The 27,909-nt window shown below is 41.4% G+C and overlaps 1 protein-coding gene across 1 annotated transcript in view; it reads left to right on the top strand.

Annotated features, from left to right (window-relative positions):
• LOC124124730 (short-chain specific acyl-CoA dehydrogenase, mitochondrial-like) overlaps positions 1-27,909 on the top strand; it is a 100,408-nt gene that overhangs the window by 26,960 nt on the left and 45,539 nt on the right. The window contains exons 7-9 of the mRNA XM_046487977.2: positions 17,824-17,994; positions 24,080-24,136; positions 24,862-24,942. Of these exons, the coding sequence (XP_046343933.1) occupies positions 17,824-17,994; positions 24,080-24,136; positions 24,862-24,942 (309 nt within the window). The remainder of the gene's footprint in view (positions 1-17,823; positions 17,995-24,079; positions 24,137-24,861; positions 24,943-27,909) is intronic.

Genomic DNA, 27,909 nt, shown 5'->3' with positions numbered 1-27,909 from the left:
CCCGCTCTTCCACTGCCACTTCCACCTTGTCAGTGGCAAGTGTTCAGTGACTGCCCAAACCAGCCCACATTGTGACCAACTGTGATCTGGATATCAACACCATTGGCACAGCAACAACCTCGAGATAAAAGCGCTTGTCCAGGACGTCACTTGCTGGCAGATAATTCTCGGTTACGCCCTGTTGACCATGTCCATTGACAACATCGCCGATGGTGTGGTGTTTTAGGAACCAGGGTACTCTCCACTCTCCATCCCTGCTAAACCAGACTTTCCGCTTCCTCGACATGGTGGTCAGCCTGGATCTGTACGTTAAGCAAAAGGAGCTCATCTTGCATTCACCAGGTTGAGGGCAATTTCTGGCACAGGCTCTGTCCAGGCCTAACTAGGTGGCTCCCACCGAATGGAAGCTCCACGCAGAGGTCTCGCCAGACTATGTCAATCGATCGACACACCAAACATCGATCTGTTCGCCACATCTCTGAACTGCCAGCTGTTGCCTTACATTTCACCGGTGCTGGATCTGGCCGCTGTGGCAGTCGACGCCTTCAGTTTTTCCTGGGAAGGATTACACGCATACACTTTTCCGCCTCCGGTGCCCTCTCCCGCGGTTCTCCAAGCCACTCGGCATCTGACACTGATTTTGGTGTGTTGGTCAGACCTCCAAAACATCGCCAGAGACAACCTCTGGAACTTCCAGTGTGGTCCAACCTTCTGCTCCATCCACACAGTCGGTTGACACACCCTAAAACGGTTTCGTCTGCTCGCCTGACACATCTGCAGGAAGCCCCATGAGCCAAGGGCTATTCGGCTAGAGCGGCCAAGGCTATTGCTTCAGCCCACCGTCCATCTACCGCTCATCTACAGTTCCAGGCTCAGTTCCTTCTGTACTTGTGCAGCACCCATCGGTTGAAGGGCTCTACCATCTCCACATACCTGGTCGCCATCAACTCCGTTCTTGCCATCCTGGACAATCGGAGAATGACGAAAATTCCTGAACTACAGGCCTGGCTGTGCTCGTTCAGTCTTGAAGACCAGAAGGCCAAGTTCAGACCGCCTGCGTTGGCTCCCTTCAAACCACTCAACACGTATTCCTTTTACAACCTAAGGAGGAAGACGGTGTTTGTACTGGTTTCGGCTACTGCCGCTCAGGTCAATGAGCACCCTGCCCTCGACGTCCTCCGTGTCTGGTTCGAACGCGGTACTCATCATGGACCCTGCTGGGACTTCATCGTAAAGAATCAACTCCCAGGAGAGCCTGATAGTTCATTCATTATCCCCTACCCCCTCGTCCATTGTGGGTGCCAAGGATGAGGAGGAGCGTTGTTATGCCCAGTAAGGGCACTGAAGATTTTCTACAATGATCTAAAGCCTGACGCAAGTCTAGGAAACACCTTTTTTCTGCCGGTCTGCCCTTCGTCGCAGTCGTTACTTTTCCCTGTGACCCGGGCGGTCATCCTCCAAACTTATAAAGCCACTGGATTGGACCCTCCCCACAAAGCTATCAACCCACAAGAAATCAGGGCGATCGCATTTACCATGGCTCTTTACAGTATAACTCTTCTATCCAGTCGCTCATGGAAGCCTGTTCTTAGCGATCAGACACCGCCTTCGCCAACCACTACCTCTGTGATGTAGCCTTGGAAGATGTCGCTGGCGTTCACAGTTTTGGTCCCTGGTTGTAGCCCAACAGGTCACTATTACTGACGCCTCTGATTCTCCAAAACCCTGAGCAGGGCCCGTCAACCTCTCTGGTGTTTATCACCCCAGACAAGACGGCTCTCTTGCGTTCCGCATTCGCTCTTAGGTCAGTTTTAGTTTTTGGCTAACCGCCTCATTCTATTTCTGTCACCTATCTGGGTTTACTTTTTGCATCAACTCTCGTTAGTATAGTAGATGTTGACACTCATGCCAATGCCGACACCCACGCCAACGCCGCTGATTCTCCAATACCCCGAGCGGTGCCCATCGACCTCTCCTGTGTTCCTCACCTCCAGGCAAGAGAGCTCTCCTGCGTTTCGCATTCACTCTTGGGAATGGTCGTAGATATTGCCGCCGATGTCGCTGATTCTTCGATACCCCGAGCGGGGCCTGTCAAACTCTCTGGTGTTTATCACCTCAGATTAGAGGGCTCTACTGCGTTTCGCTTTCACTCTTACGTAAGTTCTAATTTGGGGCTACCCGCCTCATTCTATTTCGGTTACCTATTCAGGTGTTTCCTTTTTGCATCGACTCTTGATTCCTGAAGACAGGAATTGTCGTAGATGTTCCGGTTATCACTTCTATTTGGTGCGGATTCATTGGACCTTGATGTGGGTTTATTATGGATCACATCTGAAGGTATGCCCACCGGCCATGCCGTCTGATAAAGATGCAATACGGAGTAATGCAGGATAAGTTAAAAAAAATGTAAAATCTAAATAATTTTTACATTTGTATATTTTTCCTGCATTACGAAGTCTAAGTGCCCTCCCCTCGCTATGCTGCCTTGTCAGGAAGTTTCAGATGTTATGTTTTAAGCAGTTATGTGTTTTGATGTGACGTCATGACTTCCGGTTCACGTGCCGACTGTGAGAGGGCACTGCTTCCTGTACTGGTTGGGACAACTTTCTTCAGCAGCTGGATCTCACACAGTTTGTCTTTCTGTCAAAAGACATCAGTAAATGCAATAAGGAGTAATGCAGGATAAGTATACAAATGTAAAAAATATTTAGATTTACTAAATTCACCAAAGGGCCTAAAATGAGTAGCCCTGCCCTTGAAATTTAAAAACTCATGAGCAAATGACAACACCAAGATTGTAGACTTTCCAATTTCCTGATGTTATATTGTGTGATAGCAGTTTGTTTGTATAATATCATGAGCAGTTTTATGTATTCACCGCCAGTCAACATAAACAAACTGCAGAAAACATTTCCCCATTTATAATGTCAATAACAACACGACAACATATAAAAGAACAACATTTATTAAATTTTTGGCATATGGGGATTCTCGGTATATACATATATACATGACACATAAACATAGTACATGGAAGACTAACTTCAGCCAAGTCTCTAATATCGGAGTAGCGCACTCCATACTGTTTGAGCGTACTGAGACTTGGCTGAGTATACGAACAATGGACGGTGAAGAAATATACCCGATCGGCGGGCTGTACCTCTGCCAAGTAATACAAGTAGGAGTCGCGCACCCCAAGACTTGCTCCCGAGCGCCAGGAGTACCTGGCAGAGTAGACGAATGATGAAAAAACAAAAAAGAGATGAATGTTAAATTACTTGCAGGGGGAATAGTATCCGCCTGAATTGCCCTCTGATAGAGCGGATAGATTGCCCATATTATTATTAATGATAATTGTGAAATTGAGTTGATGAGAATCCCCAAAAGTAATTAGGCCGTAAGACATAAACAAGAGAACATGATAAAAAGTTACAGAGTTCCAGTTTGTTTAATCCTATTGAAGCTGGTCACTTCTGTGCCATCGCTATCTGAGCTTCACGTATGGAGACTTGGGACGTCCTGATATAACGAGTGTAACACGTTGAGGTCCATCTACCCAATGTCTGAATCATGTGATCTGGCACGCCTTTACTTGCAGCTGATGTTGCTGCTCCTATTCTGAATGAATGTCCGTTGTAGGCTTTGTCATCGTATCCAGCCATACTTAATAAGGTTTTGAGGCACTGAATAAAGAACTTCCTGGATAAGGCACTACCACTGGGTGACACAAACAAAGGGTCATGAGGGGAAGTTCCAGATTGTTTCCTGTGATACATGTAGGTCAGCATATTGTGTACTGGACAGATGGCAGTATTCATCCGATGCAGCACAATGTTCACACCTTTGCGAAATGGATCAGTTTTCGAAGATTGTAAGGTGAGTATAAGGGATGACAAATTGCTGGCAAACACCACTGAATTGAAACACAAATTGACATGCGGGCTGAATCTATCACATGTAAATTCCCCGCATCTGAGGAATGCGAAAAAGGCCAGGCAACACACTGCTTTCAGCATAATATTGAGTGAGGAGGTGAAGACACCTTGGTCTAAAAGGTGACACAACTTGGTAAGTATAGAGCTTGTTATGGGCAACCGAACATATACTGTACAGCCTTGCTGTCTCTTCACAGCACCTACTATGGTATGCAGCCTTGTCAGGTTGCCCAGAGTCCAAGGGTTCGGCACTCCCGCTTTGAGATACATAAACCTCACACCGCATAGGTATGTCTTTATTGTTGCATACCTGAGGTTTTGATGTTTATGACAGTGTGCCACGAATCTGAGTAGCAATTCTTCCGATATGGGAGGAAGTGATGAACTCCATATACTGCTACATGTTGCGATGAAGAGGGCATAGGCCTTGAACCCTGCTTGGTAGACTTCATATGTACGATGGGAGACTGCTGATGCCCACAGGTTGTCTAACTCGTTGTCTGCCATGCTGTAGTTGGTAGTGTTCTCGGAAACATCAGTTCTTCCATAGGAGGACACGCAGTTGGGTGGCGACAGGCTTGAGGAGCTAGGCGTCTGAATCTGGCTATCTGTAATCGAGACAAAGCATCACTGATATGGTTGTGTTTCCCTGGGACATGCCTCGCGCTGCACATGAAATTGAATTTAGCTGAGGTGAGCGTTAACTTCCTCAGGAACCTCATGATACCCGGAGATTTGGATCTGCCCTTATTGATGATGTCCACTGTGGCTTTGTTATCACAATAAAATCTAACTGATTTCTTAGCCCATTCTTTTCCCCAGACCTCTGCTGCCATAACAATCGGGTATAACTCCATCAGGGCTATAGACATGTCGTCTGCTACCAGTGTGAACAGACGCCCAGGCCACTTAGAGGCAAACCACTGATAATATGCGCCATAACCTATGGCTCCTGCTGCGTCTGTGTATAGCAGGAAGTCTGGAGCATCGATCCTGTCAGCTGTGAAAAGGGACACTCCATTCCATTGTTCGAGGAAACAAATCCACATGGTGAAGTCGAGTCGACATTCTTGATTTAACTGTACCCTGTTCTTTAGGTCTGGAACTGAATGTGCCAATTGCAGAAGGTAGCCGATAAAGGTACGTCCTGGTTTCACCACTTGCATTGCGAAGTTCATGTGTCCCAGTACTACCAGCAAGTCTCGTTTGGTGACTTCACTCTGTTGTAGTAAGGAGTGGATGATGGTCGTCAATCTGTCTATCTTCTCCATGGGCAGTCTAGCTTCCATCTTGATGGAGTCTAGGGTGATACCGAGGTACACCAAGCAAGTCGTGGGGCCAACTGTTTTTGGTTGAGAGAGAGGGATGCCTAGGTCACCAAACATTTTCAACAGAGACGACATGGTTCTCTGTCCTTGTTCCAAAGTCTTATTGAAGCAGATAAAGTCATCTAGCAGGTGTAATATATAGTCGATATGATAACACTGTTTGGCTATCCAACACACTGCTGCAGCGAGGGTATCAAAGATTTTTGGACTGGATCTGCAGCCAAACACCAATCGTGTGTAGTAAAAATATTCTCCTTGCCATTTGATACCGTGCAGATGCCACAATGAGGGGTGAATTGGGATAAGTTTGAAGGCATCTGTAACATCCGTTTTGCACATGAATGTTCCTCTACCTAGCTGTCTAATGCATGATATGGCATCATCGACTTTAACGTACTTCAAGGAATATTCTTCTTTATCAATCAAAGAGTTGAGACTTGGATTATCTTGGTCTTCATGTGGAGCTGACATATCTACTATAAGTCGTAATTTTTTTGAATATTTGCCCTCAACAAATCCTATGGGACTAACTCGCTGCAGAGGAAAGGGACTTGTGTGGAATGGACCCATAAGGTAACCTTTGTCCTTCTCTTCATGTATCAGTTTCGTCACCATATTTACGTTGAGGGGTCCTCGGGTTGATAGCAAGTTTCGACATACTCGTGTGACGGTTGGTGGGTTCTTAATTCCTGTGTAGAAACCTTCTTGGAAGCCGAGGATGAGATATGCTGTCATGTTTTGGTCTGGATGCTTGGCTAAAGTAGCTCTAAGTGTCTCAATATTAACAGGAGATGGTCTGGCTTCAAGTCATTTGTCCGACTTCTTGGACGTCTTGTCTGTGCGACATTGAAATTTCGGATGAGTCCTCTTGCATATTAAGCACACGTGCATGAACCTGCAATGTTGATGGCTGCATCCTCTGTCATTGTAATTATTGCAGATGGATTGTCCCTGATGGAAGATGATGGCTCGTCCATGGGCGTCTGTACCGTCGAAATTGTTCGTCCATATCTGCTGCGGCTTCCTGGGTACCAGGGATGATTTCATTTGGTCATTAAGTGACAACGGGCAGAATTCTGATGTGTGACTTAATTCGCCGCACCACTGGCATGCATTGGCTTTCCTGGATGTAAAAATCTTTATATAGAGTTCTCGGTCCAGTCTGCCCCAGTATACTGGTCGATTTAATAGTTCAATGGCTGCTGCCGCTTGTGCAGAGAACATCTTGTGGTAAGTGTAGAACGCATTGTCGTCCGTCTCGTTACTTAGTCCAATAATAATGCCTTGATATTCGTCCAACTCTGCTGACCTGTTGGGGAATTTCTCCATCATTATCTTTTTGAACCTTTCAAATGCTTTGAGGAAGTCTCTGATACCCAACACTTTCTGAAGTCTCTTGTCATTGGGAGTTTTGAGATGTAATTGACCATCGCCTATCTGAATGCTACGTGGGCCACAATGAACATCATCCGGAATTAGTAACAGAGCCAAATTAATGTCCCTACCCTCGTGAATCTGTTGCCTGAGATGTGCAGACGCTGTCTCCAGTCTTGGCAGTGTGTTGGGGTCCAGTGGTTGCGTAGCGGTGGCGGCATGGTTGGCAATTGCAGTTGACAGGGTGAATTTCCCGTTTATTCTAATTTCTTCTCTGGCGGTTGATTGCTGCGGCAGAATGGAGGGACTTGTCGTTGTGTCGGTGGCGGAAGGTGACGACTGAGTATGGTAAGGCAGCAAAACTCTTGTGATAGTTTCCACTGACTGTTGAAGCGCTTGAACAGTCGCGACTAAACTCTGCAAGTCAGGCTGTGTGGGCGCAGCCATGACACTTGGTGACGTCGTTTGGAATTTCGTTAGGTTCTCCGACATCGCGAATATCCACTGAATTAGGAATGTTTCGAAACTCTTGTCTGACTTGGCTTGTAGCTGAAGTCCGGGAGGCAGGTAGTGGCCGTATGTTCGCTGGCACATTCTTTGAGTAGAACTGAATGAGTTGACCTCGTGACATAGAATTTGGCAGGTGTAAAATTCCGATGTCCCTGGCGATGCGCTCTCGGAGTTCTGCAACGTACCAGTTGGAAGGGTCGTGAGAATGTTCGGTAGCCGCCGAGTCTGGATTAATTGACTGGTATCTCCTGCGGACGTTCGAAGAATTAGACCGAAGTCGTGTTGATACGGCCGGTCGGCCATCTTGGTTGTTTACATCGATGGCAGCTTCGCAAGTCGAAATACGTTTTCGACGAGGGGCCATAGTACTGTTACGAGACGTTACTGTATGTGACGGTTACTTCGTTACTACGTAGGTACTTCGTTGAGAAACCGGAAATATGGCATAAAGTTCAGTCAAGATCCGACCATTACGAAACGCGCTTGATTGAACCATGTGTTGTGAGCTGAACAAAGGAATTGCTGACAGCTGACTGCGCATGCGCTAGGCATGATTAAGTTTGGGCGTGTGAGAGAAACGGAATATGATTGTGAATTGCTCGGGTTCCCAAGCCGACTTAACTACAAATAAACACCTATTGGAGTATATTACCTGATGACTAACAGTCACATCTGTATAGCACAGGTTAGCTTATTGAATTAAACATTCGTAATGGACAATAAAAATTATAGAAAAATATCATATGGTATGGTGCATGTAATGCATAACATTCGATGACGTAACCCTTGCTATTGCCATTATAAACTCAACTCAATATCTAAGTAATAAACAATAGATGGCTAAAATACAACATGATCCCATTAAGATGTAGAGGGCACCCTCCACTACACTGATTTCAAAACAAAATCCTACACAACATCCTACCTACTTTTTGTTGAAAAATTGGGTTATGTCAACAATGTAAAATTCTTCCACTTTGGACATACTTGGGAATTTGGTTTCTTGATTAAACAGAATTAAAAATTGTTCTTATTTAGAAGAATAAACTTCTACGTTTCCCGGAAAGAATAACGACTATTTAAATGTAATAGCTTTATTTGTTACAAAACTCATTTACAAAAATAAACAGCAAAGACTGCCAACTTTCCAAAATATTCAACTTAAACTGTCAGACTACAATAATGTAACAAAACATGCAGCTGCTAAGATCAGCAACATCGATAAATTAAATAAAATAAATAAATAAATAAATAAAATGTTTCATGCAAAAAAAGTGATCTACATGCAATAAAGATGTAAAGGAGAAAAAAATGACCTATGTTCGGTAGAGACACCCTATATGCCAATACAGGACAAGAATTCTAAAACTTTTTTTAGTCAGATCAATCCTTCCTGGAGTTCCTTTGGTCTGTTATCCAACCTCTTAGCTTCATGCGATCACAGTGGAAACCTTGGAAGAAAAGAAATCCATGCAACTAACTCGTATTGTTTTTTCGTGCTGGCCACCATTTTCCTTGTGCTGATCCTATATATCCTATATATTATCAAGTAATCAAACTGACTTGCTTTATGAAATGTGTTTTTATTCATTCATAAGTGTTTCACTGTGACATCATATCACAGTACAAATAATTATATATCACAGCATGCTACATTGCCCAGACTGTCATCCCAAGCTAGTTCCCTCACTTTGGTGTGACACTAGTGTAGCGGCCATAAAATTTCCAAGTCCCGTGATGGGTTTTGAACCCTTGACCTTCTGATCCAAGGTCGGACGCCTTGTCCACATGACCAAAGAGGTTAACCCTGTCAGCAAGCTGACAAGGTAAGGATGTCATTTGTGGGATGACTCCACGCCCTGCTACATACTCCCCGTCAACAGAAGGCACGTCCCGGACCGCATAGTTGGGTACTGAGCCTTTTTTGCTCAAATTTAATATGAACATGCTCAGCCACATGTTGGGCGCCGTATTTGTAGCCAGGATGGTGTTTATGATCTGCCTGGGGTCGTTGGGAAACATAGACACAGGCAGATGATGATAATGTGTTTATTATAATGGGGGTGTTTGCTGTTGCGGAAATATCTGAAGAAAAGAAAATATCCTTCCTCCTCAACAGCAGCACATGAAGTGATATATTTGCAGATTTACAGGTATTTATCTATTTATATGGAAGTACAAAAACCATTTTATAACCATAATAAAACTAATAGCAATTTAACATTAAAGTTATATGACACTTGGAAAAGCAAATGTGGTTAATTATTTTACAAACTAGTTTAATAATATTAATATTCCATTTGCTAATTTAATATTACTTTAAATTATATTATATATGTTATTTAATTAGTTCAGCACCCTAATATAGATATCAATTTCTGACAGAAGCAGATGAAAACAGATTGAAAAGTGGCCATTCCATACCTGAAGAAAAGAAAATATCCTTCCTCCCCAACAGCAGCACAAGAAGTGAGGAGGAAGTCAGGTATGGAAGGAAGCTACCTGTAGAGGACCAGGCTGGCCAATTAGAAGACAGATTGCATTAAGCATCAAAGGAAGTGATTAATGCGAGATAAAAAGAGACTGAGGGAAACCCTGCAGGTGTGAAAAAAATGTCTAAAGATAGACAGAAGGTTGAAGGTGGAGATATGGTGAGAGATTCCCAGAGACTGAAAATAAGAGTGTTGAGTACTTTAAAGAGTTATTTACTGACATTCAAATGTAGACAAGACATTCAAATGTAGACTTCGTCCCAACCTACATGTGCGCCTGTGCTTCCAATAGTGGCACCTTCTCCATCTAAGTGGTGCCTGCGCCTTTTGCCTCATATGACAATTCCCCACTCTCTCTACAGAAGTAGTACCGCACAGGAATGCCAGACACAGCCACTCACCTGTCAGGCATTCACCTGTCTCATCCTTCATTGCCAAGCAGCACCTCAACCTCTAGACATCAGTCCAAGCGTCTCCCAACCATGGTGCAGGTACGTCACATGGGCCAAGGACAGCTTGAGTCTAGAGAACCACACTACTTCCTTCAAACCTAAGCATTTGAAGAAGCAACCAGTGCAGAGGAAAGCTTACACTGAGAAAGTTCCTTCCCTTGACAAAGATTTGTCATGTATGACAGGCTCCACCAGGTTGGGCAGTTTCAAGATCACTGACTCTGAATGTCGATCTGTTCACCTCAAGACACAACAAGCGGCATTTAACAGGTCTGAGTTCTTGACAGACAGTGCCAGAAGAACCAGAAACATGTTCGTGGTTGTTGAGATGTTTTTGATCACCTTGTGCAGGAGCACAGATGGTAGGAACGTGCAGGCTGCTGTGGCCCAAATATGTTATATTGCAAAGGAGAGATATCCAGGAACACCATCTCCTTTTGGCTGAGATCCACAATCCTACTCCCTAGTGTATTCCACATCAATTCTTTTTTAAAATTCTGTGCTAAATTTGTGTAAATCCTGCAACCACTTTTTGATAATTCTGCACACGATTCTGCAAACTTTTGAGCTCAGTTTTCCTGCATTTCTTATTTTTGCACCTGTTTGACTTGTGGCAAGCATGTTTCTTGTAAACTTATCCATTGCTAGAATAGCTTACTGAAGTGAATCTGGAGATCACTAGTTTAAACATACAGACATGCTCTTTTGGCATCCAACTGGTTGTGTGGCTTTTCCCATCACACAGCTACCACGTGACCCTAGAAATGATGACGTCACTTATCCCCACATTACTACTCAGAGAGAACCGTCATCTGTTTTGAGCTCTCAGCTTTTTCCATTAAAATCATTTGCATGTTCTTATATTGACAGTAGCGGGTGACCTCGCCTAGGTGAACACTACCAAGCTGACTCGTTCATATCCCGATGAACGTCAGTATCTCACATGATTACGTTGTCAATCGAGCGGAAACATACAATTCCTCAATGTCTAAAAATAACATTAAAAATCATTTCGGAAAACTGATGACATCGATTCAGGCTGTGAATGATGCAGGCTTTGAAGCCAGACAGATCATGTATATGTCGGGTCACTGAAATGAAGCATCCATGTCCTTTCGAAGCTATAACAGAGAATGCTCGACTTACCAAAAGAAATCACTGAGCTCCACACTGTCGTGTATTGCTTTGGGAAATCCAAACGTGCTGCCTCAAGCGGTAATCCCCATCATCAGCAGCCGTACTATGAGACAAACACATACCCAAAGTTCACAGAACATAAATAGCAATCCATTTTCAGCATCATTTCTTCCCAACTCTAATTTTACTGAGTTCAACCTTTATTTCTAGTGAATGACATTTCCGTAGCCGCCATTTTCTGCCGTTTGTAAAAACAAGGGATGTCACTTCCTTTTGTTTCTTGCCTACTTCTGCCCCTGAATGCGTCTTGAGCAAAGCATTCAGTGGAAGCGCAATTTTAGCGTAATTTTTCACACACTTTCTGTAGAAGTTTGAGAGGCCTAAGAAAGAGAGGATCTGTTTTTGTGATTTGGGCACTAGGAAGTTTTTAATTGCTTCAATCTTTTTGTCATCAACTTGAACACCTCAACATGAGAAACTTTGTCTGTTGCAAAGTTGCATTTGGATGGCTTTATATTGTTGGTGGATGGTGTTAATTTTGCCTGTTTCAGATAATAAAATACTTGCTCCAAATGTTGGAGATTGTCTTCAAAGTTTTGCTGTAAATTATCAAATCATCAAATCAGTGCAACCTTTAAAAGCAACTTTCTTAGCACTTTGCTCATGAGCTGCTGAAAACAAAGAGGAGAATTTGTCAAACCTTGGGGCAAACGTTTAAACTGATAAAGGTCTTGATGCGTGCCACTTGGAAAAAGCCATTAGAAAGGTCTAATGTTGAGAAGATCTTAGCTTGGGCATTGGCAATGTGATCGACAACATCATCAAAAACAGGAAGAGGCCATGACATTGGTAGAGTGTCAGAATTCAACTTTCTGTAGTCACCATCAAATCTTTATGAGCCATCACGTTTCTTGACTAGGATCATGGGAGTTGAATACATAGAAGTGGACTCCCCAGACTTCAGAAAATCATCCATAAGTTCTTCAGTGACTTTTTGGAGATGAGGAGATTGGCGATATGGTCTACACTTAATGGGTGGATGGTTGCCAGTGTCAGTGATAGGTTGGTGTATGTCAGTCTTTCCTAAATCTGCAAGACTCGTTGAGAACATGTCTCTATTTTGTCAAAAAAATTTAAGTGGTCTGTGTCGTTGGTCTGAAGTCAGTTGTGTATTTGTCAAATCAAATCCTAATTCTTGTGCAAGTTTGACAAAGTCCATGGTGTCATTGTCTATCTTCTCATTGTCAGTGTTAATGGTATTCATCAATGGTTGGTCAGAGTCTATTTAAAAAATAGACTCTTTGTCAGTGTAACTAAATTTGCCTACAACTGTACCCTTGTCTAGAATCTTTTCTTCTTGTGAAGGATTTATATGCCTAAATGTAGCAGTTTTGCTGTTTGCTTCAGAAAGAGTTCTACCACCTGCTACTTCAGAATGAGCAGTGAGGGAAGCAATGGGTTCAATGAGGATGAGGGAATCCTCTTTGGCCTCTGATAGTCTAACCTTGAAATGAATTTCACTCTGAGGGGGGATGTAAATCTGATCTATTGTTTTTGCTAATCCACAAATCTCTTGCACCGAATTGGCTATGAAATTAATATATTGCCTATCTGAGGTGCTGTTGCGAAGTATCAAGGAATGACAGCTATAATCTATGACTGCATCATTGTCATTAGGGAAGTTCTCACCTAGTATCACTGCCTTTGGTAGTGTAGGCAGAACATAAAATCTTTGAGAAAATTCCTGATTCTCAATAACAAAATCGAACACATTCAATTCGCCGCCAACACCATTAACTTGTGGAAAGGATGAGTTTCCAAGTGCAAGGTTTTCAAAAGCTATGTTCAGAAAAGCAGACGAAATGCAACAAATGGATGCCCCTGTATCAACTAAACAATTTGTTGTTTTTGTCAACTAAACAATTTGTTGTTTTTGTGCCAAATTTTGCCTGAATTACACTTTTGGCAAGGGGCGTAACTAAAGACACAGTCGGAATTTCACTTTCAAAGTTACTTTCCATACAATACTAAATATTTGCCATTACACCTTATAGTATGTACCGTACAAAAATAAAGAAATACAAGAAACCAACAATGTAATGAAGTACTTACAATATCTGAATACTTGGTAGGTGTCTTTAGAGGAGTTGGTTGTCTTTAATCCAGTGTTGAGGTAAGAGGTGGAAGCAGATTGCTTGTTATTCCATTAGATGATCACGGTTGTACATGTCCTCCAATGGGTTCTTGTAGCTGGTCAAATTAGTTTCTGGGCTCCGTGGTTCCGAAATCGATGATTCTCCGCAAAATTATTATGGTTCTGTTCTGAGGAACAAAACCTTCCAAATGGCATGCTGGTTTTCTTGGGGGAATTAGTCAGCAAAGAGCCGGAGTCACAGGAGACAAATTAAAATTTTATTTACAAGAACAATTAACAATGAACAATTTACAATATCTTAGAATATAGCTGAGGGTGCCACAGAGAGTCGGTAGAACCCTCTGGGCTGTGAGTGAGAGGTCTGCTTGGTATGAGCGTCAAACCCCTTCTGCCTAACATTTTGCTTCTGTATGTATTTAACAAAAATTAGAACAATAAAAAGGAATATGATTGGTAGATACACAAAGGGGTGTGCTCTACAGTTAATGAATGGCTAGACAGAGGGGAATACTTAATCCTGTTTGACTGGCACTAATCGTGTTGACATATTGACTGGGTGCTTGGAAAGAGATTATGGTATCACTATAGACGAGCTTGTATGGGGCTAATCCATAATGATTCTTTATTGAAGTAATTACTGAATGTTTTTCTTATGTAGGTAATGACAGATTTACATAAATAAAATATACTAGCCACATAAAGAAACTGTGCACGGAGAAAATATATTCTGGATTGAAATACAACACAGCAAGAACAAAATGATGCAGACGCTGTAGCAGCTGAATGATGGGACCATAAGAAAATGTCACCAGAACCTGAACAACATCTGTTACGATGACGTCAGAAGATCAAAATGGAATAGGGGGTCAAACGACAAAGTCACAAAGTCAATAACGGGTATGACCACCCTGTGCGTGAATCACAGCAGTGCATCGGCGACGCATTGAGTCCACCAAATGGGCATGGAACACCTGGGGAATTGCCTGCCATATCCTCCTCAAATCCTGTGCCAAGTCACGGACGTTATCTGGAGGATGTGGAAGACGATGCAGAGGGCGCTCCATTTCATCCCACACATGCTCTATTGGGGAGAGATCTGGAGAAATTGCAGGCCATGGCAGTAACATGACATTGTTATGGTGAAGGAAATCCATTGCGACCCTAGCCATGTGAGGACGAGCGTTGTCCTGTTGAAATGTCAATCCCGGGCCATGACGTTGAAGGAAAGGAATGACCACAGGCCTCAGAATCCGATCTCTGTAGCCAACACCGGTGAGATTGCCCTGAACAACCACCAAAGGGGTTCGGTGCCGTGCTGTTATCCCACCCTAAATCATCACAGAGCCACCTCCAAAACGATTCCTCTCCACAATACAGTTGCGTGCATAACGTTCTCCCAAACGCCGGTAGACACGTTGGCGCCCTTAACTGTGGGAAATGTTGAACCTCGATTCATCTGTAAAGACAACATTTCTCCACCATATTCAAGGTTGGCGAACATGATTTAGACACCATCTTAGACGGTTGACTCGATGACGGTGTGTCAGGATGGGACGTATGGCAGGGCGTCGTGGTCGAATCCCGTACTGACGTAAACGATTCCTGACAGTGTTGGGATGGATACGGCGCAGTCCAGGAATTGTCTGGGACGTCGTTACTGCTGTTTGGAACCTGTGTCGGAGATGTGTAACTCGAATCCATCTGTCCTGTCTTGGCGTCGCTACTCGGGGACGTCCTGAACGTGGGTGGTCGGCAACGTCATTTGTGTTCTGATAACGCCTCACCAATGCCGATATCGTGTTACGATGGCATTGGAAATGTGTTGCCACCTGTTGTTGCCTCATTCCCGCTCGGATCGTTCCAATGGCTTCATGACGCTGTGCAGCTGTCAATCTTGGCATGATTTGCTTGTGATATGCTTGTGTCTGCGCCTGAGAAGTTTTGAATTTTTGAATGACCACAGAATATGCTTTCCAAAGTGACAGGGAATTTTGAGTTGCACATGCTGTGTACAGCTGCACAGGATGCACGTGCAGTAACACATTGCACGTCCATAGGCCCCCATCAATGACGTCATATCGCATGGCACGTGCATGAGCGTTTGAATGTCTCCAATAATTGCTGTGTTCAAACCTATCTTTCATATATGGACGGTGTGCCCTTATATCTATATTTTCTCCGTGCACAGTTTCTTTATGTGGCTAGTATAGTTCAAGGCAATCTATAAAACTATGTAGACATAACTTTTGTCTTATTGATTTGTATGTCTGGGAGATGGGATCTTGTTACGGTACCTTAGGCTAGTATTTATCTAAAAGCTTTAAATCTGTTAAACTATGTAGACATAACTTTTGTCTTATTGAATAGTATGTCTGGGATATTAGTTCCCGTTACCTTAGGCTACCATCTATCTAAAAAGCAATAACTGAAACTACTAATATTTTGTATCTGCATTTTTCCTGATTCCTAATATGTATTACTTGCTGTTCTAAAATTATATGAAATTTTGTGTAAATGTTACACCAAGATAACTTATGAACTTATGATCCACTGCTGTGGATCTAATTATTAAATGAAAACTTAGTTTAAATGTTATATCCTGATAGTATAGTCAAGAAATAATTAACCCAATAAGAAGAGAATTAACTAAAGGTATTAGTCACTCTCTATAGAATGAGTTACAGTTACAACAAAATTACAATTTACGAATACTAATATCATGTACATGTATCCATGAAATATTTATTCATGATAAAATGACAGTTCTCTTTATTCCGTAAATGACCTCTCTTTATGAGAGTATTTCTGTGTTCTAATAGCAACAAGGCAAACAATTGAACAAGACATTATAAAAAGTACTTATGGTGAGAATTTGGGAATTATTTAACCAAGGATCACCAGAAATACAAAAAAAACTGGTACTTGTTTGAAACTATGAGAACTGGGCAACCTTTGTTACTGTTTGATTGACATTGTAGAAGTTGGTGAGTAAATAAGAAAATGTACGGCTTTATAGATAACAACTTCTAGTTTACCATGTTAACTGCATGTATGGATGTTTTGATGTAGATTCTTACACTGTTACCTGCTACCTAATCCGTGAGTTCTTCCTCAGTCTTCCCCTTTGGCGTTGAAATCCTCAAGAAAAACAATGGCCAAACAATAGGTTACACGGAGAAATAATGTGTGATTAACATAATGCTGAAACTTGATACAACTAAACCTTTAATGTACCCCAGTATACTAACAGTAAGTTAACTGCTGAGTAACACTGACAACACTACCTAACAGTAGCTAAACAATATACTCTTTCATGGTATGTGCCAATATAAGTAATAACACTCTATTTTTATGTTTTTGCAAAATAATAGATAATAAACAAAGTAAAGATTTACTAAATTACACAAATCTATTTTAACAAAGTAGACTCGTTTAGAACTAACTGAACTTAACTAACAAACTGAACTAAACTAAGGGCCCACTATGTACAACAACAGCAGCAGATCACACTATTGCAGTGATAAGCATATCCCGTCTCAAACTGACCTAAGCAACATGGGTGATGAAATATGTGTCTATTAAACAATATTCGTTCCCATGTGTAATCCTTCTATCTCCAATGAAGTTGAAACTGAGATAAACTAAAAATGCTTTCCCAAAGTGTCACTTGGTATAACAGCAACAGCTACATTTAGTAAACTTAAATTGAAAACTCTCAACATCACTGGGCATATTCAAAGAGATTGCCTGGAGAGATAATAGATCACAAAGAGAAGCTAATGTGCTTTCTCGATGACCTCAGCAACTCTCTTGTTATGCTGATGTCACAGTGCATTATTTCGCATGTGTATCTGGCTACAAAATCTCATAAATTACGGGATAGCGTATAGTCACTCTTATGACCTGTTTTAAAAGTTTGTGGTACTCCATTCTAAAGGTAGGCCACACTGTAAATGCAGGAGTAGATTGCTTTACATTTAAGATATGTTTGCTCAATTTAAGATGCATGCATTCTAATATGCTAATATTCCCAAACAGCTGAAACTTAGTGAAAAACAGGCTGGATAAGTTGTTGAAATAATTTTGATTGACAGTCAACCGGCATGTTTAACTGGTGAAAACTCTTACATACTGCAAACACAGCTGGTCTCTCAACACCACTACAAAGTCTCCCAGTCCCACTGAACAACACACCAAGATAATCAAGTTACTTTACAATAGCAATTGGAAAACCATGTAAAGAGAAATTAAACTTTTTCAGTATGTAGTTGTGTGTAGTTGTTGAGTGTATGAAAACAGTATGACTGAATGAAGAGAAGACCATAACTTCTTTGTGTGGAGACATTTTGGACAGGTAAAATTCTAAAGGTGTATAGATGGGAACACATCACACATGCTTGTATAAATTGTTAGAAAGTTGATTCTTTGTGATACTTGCAGGGTATCAGTGCCTTCCTCCTGCCCAAACCAGTGGAAGGGTTGTCTCTGGGCAAGAAAGAGGACAAGCTGGGCATACGGGCATCATCGACATGCAACCTCATCTTTGATGACTGTCACATCCCTAAAGAAAACCTTCTTGGTGAACCAGGCTTTGGATTTAAGATTGCCATGGTAAGTGCTGGGGGCATGTATATATAACGTTTTGTATTTATCAGCTGTGACAGATCTTGGTTTTTGTAGCTTATTTGCATTTTTTATATCAATATGACAGTTGATGTTTATTGTTATTCCATGGATGATAGACATGGAGTACAGAGTTTCAGTCTGCTGAAACATTTTGGCATGTGGACATGGTTATTCCAGAGCACTCATGGATGCATCAGGAAGTTACTCGTTTGCAACTGAGGTAGTTTGTTGCTTGAGGAGAGTATTATCTGCTCTGTGGCTAATTAGTAGTAAGAAATATGTATCATGTTGTACATGCAATTGTTTGTAAAACCCAAGGACTGAAGGATAAAGATCAAAGATGTGATGGACAAATAACAATTAGTGTACACTTTATAATAAATTTAACAAACACATGATAACTGACAAATTTATTAGAATAACATTATACCATAGCATATGTATACAAGGCTAGTTTCTTTGGCATTCTCATGTTAATACTAACTACCACAATAACTATAACATTGAAACCTGTGGTTGAGCATCAACCTTAACCAGCACAAATTACACGCCCAAGCATTGGGAGCAACTACCCGCATATAGTGCCGCATGAACAGTGAGTGAGCATCACAAGAATGAGAAGCTGCTTGACTGAGCATCAGTCATTACTGACCCCAGCATGGGGTGCATTCAAGGATATGACTTACACTTCTGAGCATCAGAAACAGTATTTGGCAGCATGCCATTAACACATAAATATGTTCAGCAATGAATGATGGGGGGGAAAATATCCCCAGAAACATTATGGATATTTAACTGCCACAATGATCAGAAATAACTGCGAAATAACTGAGAATACCCCCAACATGAAGTAGATGGTTACAAAATTACAATGAGCATGAATAATGACTTGCAGTGTATCTGCTAACATATATGACTATCTACTCTGCACGCTACACATGGCATTTTGAGCGTGAGCTATGGTATTCTGGGAGGTACGAATGTACCGCACATAACAGTCTGAGGACCCCCGTCCCATGGTTTTGATAAGGTGGTCGGGTACATGAGCTGCTGCTGTTGAGGTGGCAGCCCCAATCCGGAACGAGTGGCTGTTGAGCTGTTGTTGATCTAGTCCGGCTGTGGTAAGTGTGAACTTAAGGCGGTTAACAAATACAAGTTGAGTAAAAGCTGTACCATCTAACAAGTAATGGGTCCTGAGGATGAGCACCGCTCGCTAACCGTTGAGATACATGACTGCGCATAGCACAAACAGGGCAACACCCGTTTTACTGCATGCACACTGAGGGTCACACCCCTTCGGAAGTTGTCTGTTTTTGAGGTTTTTAGTGTTAGTTGGAACTCGGAATAGTCAACCACAAATTTAACAGAAGCGACAGACAGATTCACTCTAGGATCAAACTGATTCTATGTCAACTCCCCCCATGTAAAAAGGCAAAGAAAGCTGTACAAAAGGCTGCCTTAAGCATGATGTCAATGAATGGCGAAAACATGCGGTGGTTCAAGGTCAGTACTAATTGTTGTAGCACCATAATTGTAACCGGAAGGGGTATTTGTTTTTTGGCACCGGATGTCTTCTTTACAGACGGCATGATGGTCTCTAAACGCAACAAGGTACCACGACACCAAGGATTGTCTACCCCATGACGTAGATAGGCAAACCTGACCCCGCTCAGATATTCCCTGATTGTAGAATATGTCAGTCCAAGTTTGTAATGGCAGTGAGACACAAAATTTAACAATATTTGTTCTGTGAGCATGAGGAAACCACACCACACCGGACATACTCATAAATAACTCTTAACCCAGAGGCGTACACAGTTCTTGTATGCTTGGAGATCGCTTGTGACCAGAGGCGATCTAAGTCGAGATCGGGGGCATCGTTAGGTCTTTGAGTTGCAGGCAGGGAGTGGGGTGTGGTTGAGCCCTGGGAGCTTCCTGCATCTGGAAACGGGACAAAGCATCTGCTATAAGATTGTCACGACCTGGCATATGGACGGCGTTGAACACAAAGTTGTACGTTGCTGCAGTAAGCACTAATTTCCAAATGAAGAGCATGATAACCGGAATCTTTGATCTACCCTTATTGAGAATTGATACCGTTGCAGCATTATCACACACAAAACAGATGCTCCTTGAAACCCACAGGTGACCCCACAATGATGATGCCATGACAATGGGGTAGAGTTCCAATAAAGCTATTGACATGTCTTCTCCTGCTACATCGAACAGCTGTTGTGGCCACTTGTCTGCGCACCATTTCCCTTGAAAGTAGGCAGCAAAGCCGACAGAGGCAGCAGCATCCATGAACAGGTGAAACTAAGGGGCAGTAATCCTGTCTTTCAAGAAAAAGGATTTATAATTCCATTGGCTGAGAAAAGTTCTCCACATGTTTAGGTCAACACGACATTCCTTGATCAGAGAGATATGATGTTGTAGTTCGGGCACGGAATAGGCTAGTTTGAGTAGGTAACTGACAAAGGAGCGGCCTGGGCGAATTATTTGCATTGCAAAGTTTAGGTGTCCAAGAACACTGAGGAGCTTTCGTTTAGTGATTTTCTTTTTTGCATCAATCGATTCCATTATTTGCAGAATTCTGACAACTTTAGCTTCTGGGAGATGGGCTTCCATGTTCTCTGAGTCTAGCACAATGCCCAAATACTCTAAACACTGAGTGGGGCCGATTGTCTTATGTAAGGACAATGGAATATTTAAGTCTGCGAATAAGTTCACCATTTCCTGCATTGTGCCTGCTCCGGAGTTAAAAGATTCATCAATTGTGAGAAAGTCGTCCAACAGGTGGAGTATATGGGTTACATTGTACACATGCTCAGCAATCCAGCAAATTGATTCGGACAGTTGATCAAACAGTTTTGGGCTGGATCGAGATCCAAAGACTAACCTTGTGTAATAATAGAAGTGTTCGTCCCATTGAATTCCATGAAGATGCCACATAGAAGGGTGTATGGGAATGAGTTTAAAAGCATCTGCAATATCAAACTTGCACATGTGCGCCCTTGGTCCAGTAGTCTTGATGATCTCAATAGCATCATCTACCTTCATATAGGTCAGTGACTGGTCTTCCTTGCTGATTAATGAGCTAAGACTAGGGTGTTGGTCATCATTGTGAGGTGATGATAGGTCCACGATCAACCGCTTCTTTCCTGAATATTTTCCTTCCACCATGCCAATTGGGTTGACTCTGTGGGAAGGAAAAGGCGTCTGCTGAAAAGGACCTATCAGAAAACGCTTGTCTAGTTCTTGCTGCAAAGGGTAACGACCACCTCTGGATTGTTACAAGCTGACAGTAAATTACAACAAATCTTGGAGTGTGTTGGTGGATTTACAATACCCGTTAGAAAACCATGAGTCAGTCCATGAATGAGCATGTTGACAGCTTGAACGTTGTCACAGGTACTCAGTTTCTCAGCTAATACCCCGACATTGATTGGGGATGGAGTGCATTGCAGTCATTGGTTACACTTGGCTATCTGACGATGGTCCTGAGTTCCATTGTGTTCTGAACCACTGTGCTGGTAACACTTGAACTGGGGGTGTGACTTGTAATTGTAATTGTTACATACGGGTACTCCCTGGTGGATGACTATGGGACGTCGACATCGATCGACAGTGCGGCGTTCCGCTGGCCCTGTCATCTGCTCTTGTGTGTCACGCGCCGGCAGTTGTTGGTTGGTGGTGTACCTGTTGGCATGGTTGGTAACCACAAGGGAGCAAAATTCTGTCATGTGACCTATATCCTGGCACAGTTGACAAGCCTTGACACGCTAGCCTGTGAATATCACCCTGTAAAGGTCTGTGTCAACCTTACTCCAATCCACTTTCCAGTTCTGTTGCTCGAGTAGGGCTGCTGCTTTAGCCGAAAACTTGCGATGATACTGGTAGAGCAGTTGGTTGCCATACTGGGCATGCATCTCCAGGATGCAACGCTCATACTTGTCTAACTCCTTGTCTCGATGTGGCCACCTGATGCACATAATACTTTTATATCTGCAGAATGCCATGACGAACATATTAATTGTCAATGGCATGGTCATCCTAGTGTCGACCTGAGGTTTCAGGAGCATCTGTGTATTGTCGACCGCGAATGACCTTGCTGATGTAGACATTTCGCCTGGGATCATAAGTAATGTCAGATTTATATGCTTACCCTCCCAGATCTGTTTGCGGAGAGTAGGTGAGACGATCTCCACATCCGGTATGCTTGTGAGTGTGGAGTTGATGTACAAGCAGCTGTCATAAAGCATAACTGGAATTTTGCTTAGTGAAGCATTAAACAACAAACAAACAAACTTCAATATTCAAAGGTCATTCAAATTTGAGATATAAACAATAGGAAATATTAAGATCTCATCAACTAATAATGTAAGGACAGAAATGTGCTGCATATAAGTACAACAGCTTTGGTATACAAAATGTGTATGTCACCCATGAAGGCCATTTAAAACCCCTAATATTTACTACATTAACTTGATGATATCCATTGAACAATTTATGTAAGTATAAAATGCTGATCTTTAAACAATAGCCTCCTCTTAATGTTATAAAGGTTATGTTGAGTTTTCTTTTACATATTTTGAAATGATTCATTTGAATCTCATATATCTTTGTGTTTATGTGGTTTAACAACCGTCATGTAGTTGTGAATGTTTATTGAGGAATCAGGTGTTTTTTTCAAACAACTGTCTTTTTTTTGTACAGTCATCTCTTATTATGAATGTTATGGTATGTGACACCGATCTGGCAAAACACAGAGGTGTGTATGTAGGGGTAACTTAGAGAACTAGATAATCTACCCAATATGGGATGTAATTATATCCCATTTTAATATAGCTTTCTTACCACTGTCATCATTTGGATATTAATAATCCATCCATACAAATTTACCTGTTTGAATGATATGCTAATAAGGCATCAGTTGAGCATCACTGTTGAACCGCTAGTTATGGAAAAGTGGATTGTCTCTATGTCAGTGCTCGCTGTGGTGACAGATAGCAGAATTTATCTCAATACCACAGAGTCTTATCTGAAAACAGCTATTGTTTTGTGCATATGTTTAAAGTCAGATGCACCATACTTTGATATGATCCACAAATACCATGAAAAAGTATAAATGACATGAGAAAATTGCTCCATTTCTTTAACATATCCACTTTGCAAATTCCTCCATCTCTTCTGTCCACTTAACAAATTCCTCCATCTCTTCTGTCCACTTTACAAATTCCCCTATCTCTTCTTTCAATTGTAATATGTCCACTTAACAAATTCCTTCATCTCTTCATTTAAAAATAACATGTCCACTTAACAAATACCTCCATCTCTTCTGTCCACTTAACAAATACCTCCATCTCTTCTGTCCACTTAACAAATACCTCCATCTCTTCTGTCCACTTAACAAATTCCCTCATCTCTTCCTTCAATAGTAACATGTCCTCTTTACAAATTCCCTTATCTCTTCTTTCAATAGTTACATGTCCACTTTACAAATTCCCTCATCTCTTCTTTCAATAGTAACATGTCCTCTTTACAAATTCCCTCATCTCTTCTTTCAATAGTAACATGTCCTCTTTACAAATTTCCCTAATCTCTTCTTTCAATAGTTACATGTCCACTTAATATTTTGGTACAAAATATATTAATCTAAAGTATGGAAAGTATCTTATTCATTTTCTTTACTGAAGCTTTACAAATGTTTCTTTGAAAATAACACAAAATGTCTGCGATACAATATCATATAGTAAGTTCAACAGGTATGTAAATCATTTGTTTTGAAATTGGAGATTAATTCCTTACTTTGATATTGTTTTCAACTCTTGGAATATTATCAAAATGGATATTTAAATCTAGTTATATAAAATTGAAAGGATGTAGCGGTCAAGTGAACTGTTTTCTGAATGTACATTTGAATCTATCATTCAACATGGTCCGACAAGTAACAACATATGTTGGGGGCATTCAGGGAAAGCTGGTGATGGGTCTGCGTCTGTGTTTGCATGTAATACAAACACCTTTCTTGTTTTAGAATGCTTTTGCTTCAATCAGAGGTTACTTTCAGGAAACATTGGATGCGGGAAGAATTGGTATAGCTGGACAAGCTCTAGGTATTGGCCAGGTACTGTTTTTTCAATGTTTGCCATAATGGTACTACTTTGGTACTTGATCCATGAAGATCCTGGGTAGAATAGGTCTTCAGCAACCCATGCTTGCTGTAAAAGGCAACTATGCTTGTCGTAAGTGGCGACTAACAGGATCAAGCTCGCTGACTTGGTTGATGCATGTCATTGCATCCCAATTGCGTGGATCGATGTTCATGATGTCAATCACTGGATTGTCGGGTCAAGACTCGATTATTTACAGACTGCCGTCATATAGCTGGAATATTGCTGAGTTCAGCATTAAACAAACAAACACACAAACTTTGGTACTTATGGTATATTGGTGATTTGTTGCCGACCTGAATGATCAAGCACTTTACCTCCAACAATGTAATGATGAAAATGACATTTTTTATTTTGTTTGATGTCTGTGCAACTTATGCAGATGTAGTAATAATGCAGACTGTTTGACACATGTAGTTATTTAAACAAAGAAGAGGATATTCATTCAGGGCATTGTATTGAGTTATGAAACTGAGCAATTGTGAAAGTTACACCAGTGCAATTATCAAACAAATTTGGCCTACTTCTCACTGTCTTGATAATGTCCATAGCCAATATGTTATGCTTGGCAATATGACCCAGGGAGCATTGCATTTCCTTGTAAGATAGTTGGAATTCTGCATTCGATAGAACCTACTTTTAATGTTCTACATAATGTTTATGTTCTTTTCACTGTAAGGCTGCCCTGGATTGTGCCATTGATTACTCAACAAAGAGACTGGCGTTTGGACAACCAATAGTAAAGCTTCAAGCGATCCAGGTAAGCCCAATCCTGTCTTTCTGTTTCCATTAGACCTACTATATGGTTTTTTTCTGACCATGTTTAAAAGATTCTTTTCCACTATGTCATTTTTTTCATTTTGAAAATAATCAGTTTGTCAATCATTGTTATCCCCCGGCATATAATACAGGGTGGATATAGTCAACTGTCCATCCGCAATCATTTCCAGGGTGTAACTGGAAACTTTTTCAATATTTTCCACAAAAATTGGCAGATATAACAAACAGAACCTAAAGTGGTGAGTTTTGCTATTTGCGGCTTAGAGTCATTTTGTTGTGTCTCAATTTACATGAAAACAATTTGGACTTATTTTGGAATTTTTCAAAATTTGATTTTTCCCTGTTTCCATGGTACCGGTGACAAGTTAGACTTGGCTGAAATGGAGTGAGGTGTCGTTTCCGGAGCAGAACTAAAACACTATTCAACATTTTCATCCGAACTTGGTACTTGTATTAATCAAAGGCAGAAGTGGTGCCTTTTGCTATTTAGGAATTTACAAAAAGTTACGTTTTTCCTGTTTCCAAGACAACAAGTTTGAATGTGACTCTGTTCATAGTTGTGTGTTTGTGCGGACCATATCTCTTAAAGTAATAGGTACTCTTTCTTGAAACTGTGCACACAAAGACCAAGTTGTCAACTGGTACCTTTTGCTATTTAGGGATGTTTAGAATTTATATTTTTCCTGTTTCCATGGCAACAAGTTTGATTTTGATTCATAGTGGTGTATAACTGACATAGAAATACAAAGTTCTGAATGCCAATTCCATGATATAGTTTAGATAGCTCAATAACTATAACTATAACTCTTATATACAGACAGATAGATATGATAAAACTTCTCTCATCAAGTTGGACTTAAAGTAAAAGTCTGATGATTTGTTCTTTCAAATTTGTGGGGACCAGTGGGATTTGTCAACTTCTGATGACTCTTGTTTTATGATGAATGAATCACTCATGATATATAAAAATATCCAGCAGCAACATCATGGTTTTGGGTTTGTGGATTAGTCAAACCACATGCTCACTGTTCACTTGTAGATGTCATGCACATCTGATGGGCACCCTATTGCCCCATGTTCTGCAGGTAGCCCTTTTTGCTACTGAACATGGAGACACAAGGAGTTTTCATGGGTCTTCCAAGAACAATTAGCAGCTCTGTGAAATGGGACTGCGTAAAGATGTTGTTGGGGTTTGACCACTGCCACCAGTGATATTTCTTATATCTACATTTTTTGGTCTAAATATCTTTGAAAAATGTCATGATAAGGTCAAACATCAAGGTCATTGTTTTCTGGTTATACTGATTTATAGCTTTGAGCAGGTCTTTGCCAAGTTTAGCTAAAGGTCAAGGTCAGCATTCAGGTTCTTTTAAAACATGATCATGTCATTGTCAGTTTGTGAGGCATGGTTACCTCTGTAGACAAACCACAATGCCCTGTTTTTTAGGTCAAAGGTGACAATCTGATGTCAAAACATTGGGTTGGCTGAGTCAAAATCTCTCTCTGGGATTGACAAATCATATCTTTTACTGCATTACTCTTTAATGCATTTACTGCTTACCTTATGATAATAATGACCTTGATGGAATATCAGCTATCACATTACTGCCTGTCGTGTAGCAACTAGGACGTGTCTCAGCTGGGCTCCTCAACTTTTGGAATTGTTTTTAGATGGTTAGCTTTTGGCTACTACACTAAATTATACCTGGGATGGGTATTGTATTCCTTTCATATTACTCTCACTGTCTTGTGTATTAATATGTTGGTGATATTACATGTGAAAAGATATTGTCTTTTTTCCTTCAAAGGTAGTCAAATTGTTTGCGATTTGTAGCTAGGTATTTTTTAACATGCTTATTTTTATTTAAAATACCTGAAGCTTTTTTCATTATATTTTCATATTATGCACTATTTAAACTTGTAAATTTCTTGCCGATCGATACATGGAAATTTTCATTGGCAATCTCTCAAATTTGCTCTCTCTCTATTTGCATAACATATGCTTGCACAGTGTACAAATTGTCGTGGTAAAAATCTTCCAAAGATCCACGTTGTATGGATTGCACTCAGGTTTGCACTCCAATGTTCAAATGCTGTTTTTGTTCACTTTTCTCTCCATCAAGTTTTCCTTTTTTCATAGACAGGTCACTCACAAACATATTTTGCAGCATTCCCATCGTGTTGTGAGGAAGATGTCTTGGTCGCAGGACGCGACCGACTTGCAATCTTTGGTTATTTCCACCCAACTGGGTGGAGCTATGTCCTCCGTGATAGTGACTGCCGACATTCACTCTCCTCCAGTTTCTACAATTAGGGCTCTATTGTGAGCATTTCACCTTCTTCAAATTTTCATATTTGGCTACACCTGTGACGGTTCCATTGAAGCTGGCACATGAGTTTTCAGCACTTCTACTGGGGAGCATAGACTCAAGCCACGATCTAGCCGACAACTACAGGCGTCTATTCACCAGGGCTCGTGCCAAGAGCTGCACCTGCTTAACCCCCCCCCCCCCCCAGCCGCTTCTATGATTACATCTGCTTCAGGGATTCAAGTGTACCCCATTGTGTCAGCGATGCATGATCAATTTAACGCTATACCACCTGCCTTCCCGGCAGCACAGCAGGTGTACACTCAACCATCAGCACCGTACCAGAACAACAATTGGATGAAAATTTTTATGCCATCCATGTGGCAGCAGTCTATGGCACAATTGTACCCAGCACCTTCACCTATATACCAGACTCCAGTGACAGCAACAACACATACACAGCAGACTACTCATACATCAGCGTCTACACTCGTGATCTGTCACAATGAGTCACCTTCGGTCGACACCAGTTCCACAGCTCATACATGGACATTGTCGCACATGTCTTTTTCACCGGGCGTCTCTTCGAAGCCTTCTGTTAGAGAAACGGCACCATCGCAGGAGTCATTCACCTTCAA

Source organism: Haliotis rufescens, unplaced genomic scaffold (assembly GCF_023055435.1).
Source record: "Haliotis rufescens isolate VD_foot unplaced genomic scaffold, xgHalRufe1.0.p SCAF_36, whole genome shotgun sequence".
Taxonomy (NCBI): Eukaryota; Metazoa; Mollusca; class Gastropoda; order Lepetellida; family Haliotidae; genus Haliotis; species Haliotis rufescens.
This window is presented reverse-complemented; position numbering and strand designations above follow the sequence as displayed.